Source organism: Oratosquilla oratoria, chromosome 33 (genome assembly GCF_046742065.1).
Source record: "Oratosquilla oratoria isolate Oo_2021 chromosome 33, ASM4674206v1, whole genome shotgun sequence".
Taxonomy (NCBI): domain Eukaryota; kingdom Metazoa; phylum Arthropoda; class Malacostraca; order Stomatopoda; family Squillidae; genus Oratosquilla; species Oratosquilla oratoria.
Window position 1 is genome coordinate 3,061,808 of NC_134809.1, and position 5,000 is coordinate 3,066,807.

The following is a 5,000-nucleotide window of genomic DNA, read 5'->3' on the forward strand; positions in this document are numbered from 1 at the left end:
TTCCTCCCGACTTTCACTTCGGGATGAATGAGGAGCCGTGGGGAGGAGGAGGGCGGGAGGGAGGGGATGTCCCCGACGGAACTCCTTCTGGAAGAAGTGGAGGAGTCCTGGGATTTCCGGGCCAGTAGGATTACTCAGGGATTATGTATTTCCAACGGATCAAAGGTAATTCGTTACATACATATATATGTATATATATATATATATATATATATATATATATAGATATATATACATATATATATATATATATATACAGACACACATATACACATAGCACTCTCTTCTCGAGACGATTGCAAAAGTCTGGTCCGTCTTTGCCCCTTGGACCCACGCTCGTTGACCTGTTGCAGCTGAGCAACAACTTCCTTCCGTCCGTAATAGGGTCGTCGTTGGTGTCACAAGATGACGATGCGGATGGAAAGTACTACTGGCCTCCCTTCCTAATAAAACCCTAATTAATCTCCCCATAAATATTCGATAAATAAAGAAACAAAACCATGAGATATGACAACAGACATAAAATTTATAAAACGATCAATGTCAACTAAACGTTCACATCGTCGACTTGTCTCGTGGCCATATGTGGATGTATATCCGCGTGTTTAAGGGCCAGGCGGGTGGGGGTAAGGATCCGCATTCTAGCCACAAAGCCACAGGCGGAGACCTGGACAGCACACCGTGAGAGACAAGTGAGTAGGTCCCTCACGGTCTTCTCACGGTTTCCTTATATGCATCTTGTTTTCCGATTTTTTTTTTATCTTTTATAATTTCTTGTTATTAATGGTGAGAAGATTCGATCTAATGAATGTGGGAGAAGCGTGTGTGTGTGTGTGTGTGTGTGTGTGTGTGTGTGTGTGTGTGTGTGTGTGTGTGTGTGTGTGTGTGTGTGTGTGTGTGTGTGTGTGTGTGTATTTACCTATTTGTATTTACCTAGTTGTATTATACGGGAAGGGAGCTATGCTCGTGGTGACCCGTCTTTGTATCTTTCAGCATCAAGTTTTTTCTTAAAATCTTGAATAGTGTTTGCACACACTGTTTCTTTATCTAAATTATTCCAGGTATCCAGTACTCTCTCTCTCTCTGTGTGTGTGTGTGTGTGTGTGTGTGTGTGTGTGTGTGTGTGTGTGTGTGTGTGTGTGTGTGTGTGTGTGTGTGTGTGCCATTAGGTCAATATGGGTTTAAGGAAAAATATCTAAAAAAATAAATAAATGCTATCATTACGTCATCGTAGACTCCTGGGTAAAATGTGGCAAACCCGGTCCGCCCTGGGAATCATCAGGGGGAAGGGTGCATCACCTTTGCCCAGAGTGCTAGCTAGCACGCAAATGCATGTAAATACACATAGTCCTCATTTTCAAGTTTGGGTGAGTGAATGTGAATGTATCTGCCTGTTTGTTTTCGTGTGTGTGTGTGCGTGTGTGTGTGTGTGTGTGTGTGTGTGTGTGTGCGCGCGTATGTGTATGTGTGTGTATGTGTGCGTGCGTGCATGTGTGTGTGTGTGCGCGCGCGTGTGTGTACTGTATGTGTGTGTATGTGTGTATGTGTGCGTGCGTGCGTGTGTGTATGTGTGTGTGTGTGTGTGTGTGTGTATGTGTGTGCGTGCTTGTGTGTGTGTGTGTGCGTGCGTATGTGTGTGTGCGTGTGTGTGTACGTGCGTATGTGTGTGTATGTCTGCGTGTGTCTGTGTGTGTGTGTGTGTGTGTGTGTGTGTGTGTGTGTGTGTGTGTGTGTGTGTGTGTGTGTGTGTGTGCGTGCGTTTGTGTGTGGGCGTGCGTGCATACGTGCGTGTGTTCGTGGGTGAATACGTGCGTGTGCGTGTGTGCGTGCGTGTGTGTTCTTGTGTGTGCGCGTGTACACGCATGTATGCTTAACAACCTCAACTACCCATATAATAAAATCGCCCGACGGCAAGCTAGGATAAAAAGACAAGGACCAACCGGTACGGAAGGGGCTGAGGAGACACTATCCTCGTATCCATCCTTATCCACCACAGCATGGATAATCCCGCGCCATGCACATGATCCATCATGCACACGAGCCAATAAGGTTGAGATAATGATATTCTAAGGTCCACTACAGCCCCCAATCAGCCACCTTCAGCCCCCTAAGCCCCCAATCAGCCCCCTATAGCCTCCAACTAAATGAAATTGCCTGACGCAAGCCAGAAATAAATATATAAAGTGTGTTGTTGTGTTGATTTGCGTCTTTAGTTTCGTGTTTTTAATTTGCGTGAAACATAGGTGGTTCAAGGAAATCCCACTTGGTGGGCGATTTGTGGTGGGAGCTGGGACTCAGGTCATCCATCAACTCCCACCTTCTCCCATCCTTCCCTCACCCAATCCCAGCCTGTAGAAAGTCGTCTGCTATTGAGAAAAAAATATTTATTTTTTGCATATTTTGTGGGGCAGTTTTATTCCGTTGAGGGTGGTACACTATGGTGATAATTTGTCTTTTTATTGATTTCATTCATTTATTCATTTATTTTATACATTTATTCATTTTTATTAATTTCTTTGTCATCCCCCTCTACCCCCACGGTTGAACGCCATTTGCGCTGAAGATGTTTTTGTGTTTGTTACCTTTTCTATTTATCCATATATTAAAATTATTCATTTATTTACCTATTTACTTATTTATTTCTTTAATTATTGCACCCCCGTTATGGACCAAAAGGTCGCGTGATACGGAAGTGCTTCCAGGAAGAATAGGGAACAGTTCTATAAAGAACAAAATAGGAAGTGTTCACAGGAATCGGGGAGACGAATTCACAAGGAAGTGGACAAAGAAAACGGGGTCGATTCACCTGAGCTGAACTTCCCGCCAAAAACAAGGAGGAAGAAACGATGCTTCATCTGAATCCTGGATCACTTTAATCCTTTCCAGCAGGAAGACGAAGGACGTAGGGGAGTAAGGACGAGCCGAATTTGAATCCTGAAGGACTCTGCCACGCCTACGTGACCAAGGAAAAACCGCAAACTACGGAGCTCTTCTTAATGTAGACATTTCCGTGAGCGTCCTTGGAACGACTGAGGCCGTGTTCGACATTTAAATCTTTATGTACGATCGTTTCGCTCAGGCGGGTCACGCACGATGTCGCCATCATCTTCACTTTTAAAATCGATTTATGTCGTCCTTGTAGTTATACATTACCCCCATCGTTCAGTTAGTGATTCAGGCGGATCTTAAATTATATTTATGATGTTTTTATTGATCAGATTCCTTCGTTGGAGACAAAGTATCGTAAATCTTTCTTGTCAAGTCGACTTCCAATCCCGGAACAACACTGATCCATCAGACTTTGAACAAGAAGGTCTAACGGCAAAATACTCGTTTACCCTCACCAGGAAAACAAATGAGACACTAAATATGTAAAACAAAGAAAAATTAGTTTGAAAATAAAGAAAATTGTGTGGGAGTCATGTAGGAGTACGTAGGAAGATCAAGAATGATATTAAGTTTACATTTCGTAAAAAACAGTCAAAAGAAAACATTATATTTTCACTCATATGTATCTAATCAATTTATGTATTTTTTATTCATTTATTCACCCATCATTTCATGGTACAATCACTCATTTATTCATTGATATTTTCTCCTTTTAATTCAATATTTGTCTTCGTTTAAGGAGTTTATTTTTTTCGGCCTTTTTTTTTTGTCTTTTTATTTTTTTTTCTGGAACGGTTGGGTATTACATAATCAATATACATCATATTTTGGCATTATTGTGCTTTTTTATTGCCTATCCAATTTTATTTATCTATTAATTAATTTTTTTAAGATTGAAATGAACTACATTTTTTTTTGCTTTCCGAATGCTTGTAGTTTTGAAAGTAGTGCATTTCATAAACACGAACTATTATTTTTTCTCTTTAATGTAGTGCATTTCATAAACACGAACTAAATTTTTCTTTTCTTCTCCCTCCCTCAGGATGCCTCCACCTCCTCACCATCTCCCTCCTCCCGACGAGGGGAGTGAGGGGGAGTTCTCAGATGACGAGAATGCCCCCCTCAACCAAGACACCTATGGCGGAAGGTAAGAACACGATTGAATTTTTCATTTAGTACGAATTAGAAAAAAAAAATCTAAACTTCGGACACCAGACAAAGTGTTAAAAATAAAGACGATTTCCCCCTCAAAAATAGAATAAGATAAAAATATATCCAGTGTTTTATTTTGTTTATTTTTTGCAATCTTCCCTGACAAAGTTAAGATTGATCCTAATCATGGGAAGAGATTCCTCTGGGCCGAATAATTTGAAATCAACGACTTTGTTGCAATCGTGTATGTACATGTAAATGCAGATGCATATTTATGCGCATATATGCAGAGCTGGGCGTGTTTCTCGGTGCGTTCCTAGGTGCGTTACTCGGTGCGGCCAAAATAAAGCGGAACGCACAGAGGAACGCACCCAGCTCTGCATATATGTGCATTCACGTATATACATGGACCATGCACATAAGTATGTATATGTATGCGGATATTTATGTATATGCTTATACATGTGCATGCATATATATATACAGTATATATATATATATATATATATATATATATATATATATATATATATATATATATATATATATACACACACATCATGAGTTTAGTTTTGCCCATAAGAAAGCAAACGGTCTTGACATGAGCAGCACCGTTCGTCAAAGAACAAAGCCAACCTTTGCAGGTCTCGTTTTCAGTTCTTATCCAAGTCCTTGACTCGATCACGAGGCAAGAGAAGAAGCCAAACGTTTCCAACTTTTGCAATTCTATTCACATGAAGAAAAGGTAACTGTTGTAGGTATTGGAGGGCATTTGGTGTTTAAGGATATTAATGATCAAACTCTTAAACTCCTTTGCGGTTAGAATACAATTAACATAGATTTTTTGGTTTATGAAAAGGGAACCTTATCTTTGGTCTTTCGCCTACGACAGAAGTCTTCTGATTTCTTTGTTGTCAAATGGAAAGCGATGATGATCTGCTCTTTCAAGCTGCACAATC

General features: G+C 40.6%; 1 protein-coding gene across 1 annotated transcript in view; it reads left to right on the forward strand.

Annotated features, from left to right (window-relative positions):
• The window catches only part of kkv (hyaluronan synthase-like protein kkv), a 123,751-nt gene that overhangs the window by 46,706 nt on the left and 72,045 nt on the right, over positions 1-5,000 (forward strand). Inside the window, exon 2 of the mRNA XM_076172466.1 lies at positions 3,932-4,036. Coding sequence (XP_076028581.1) covers positions 3,933-4,036 — 104 coding nt within the window. The 5' untranslated portion in view covers position 3,932. The remainder of the gene's footprint in view (positions 1-3,931; positions 4,037-5,000) is intronic.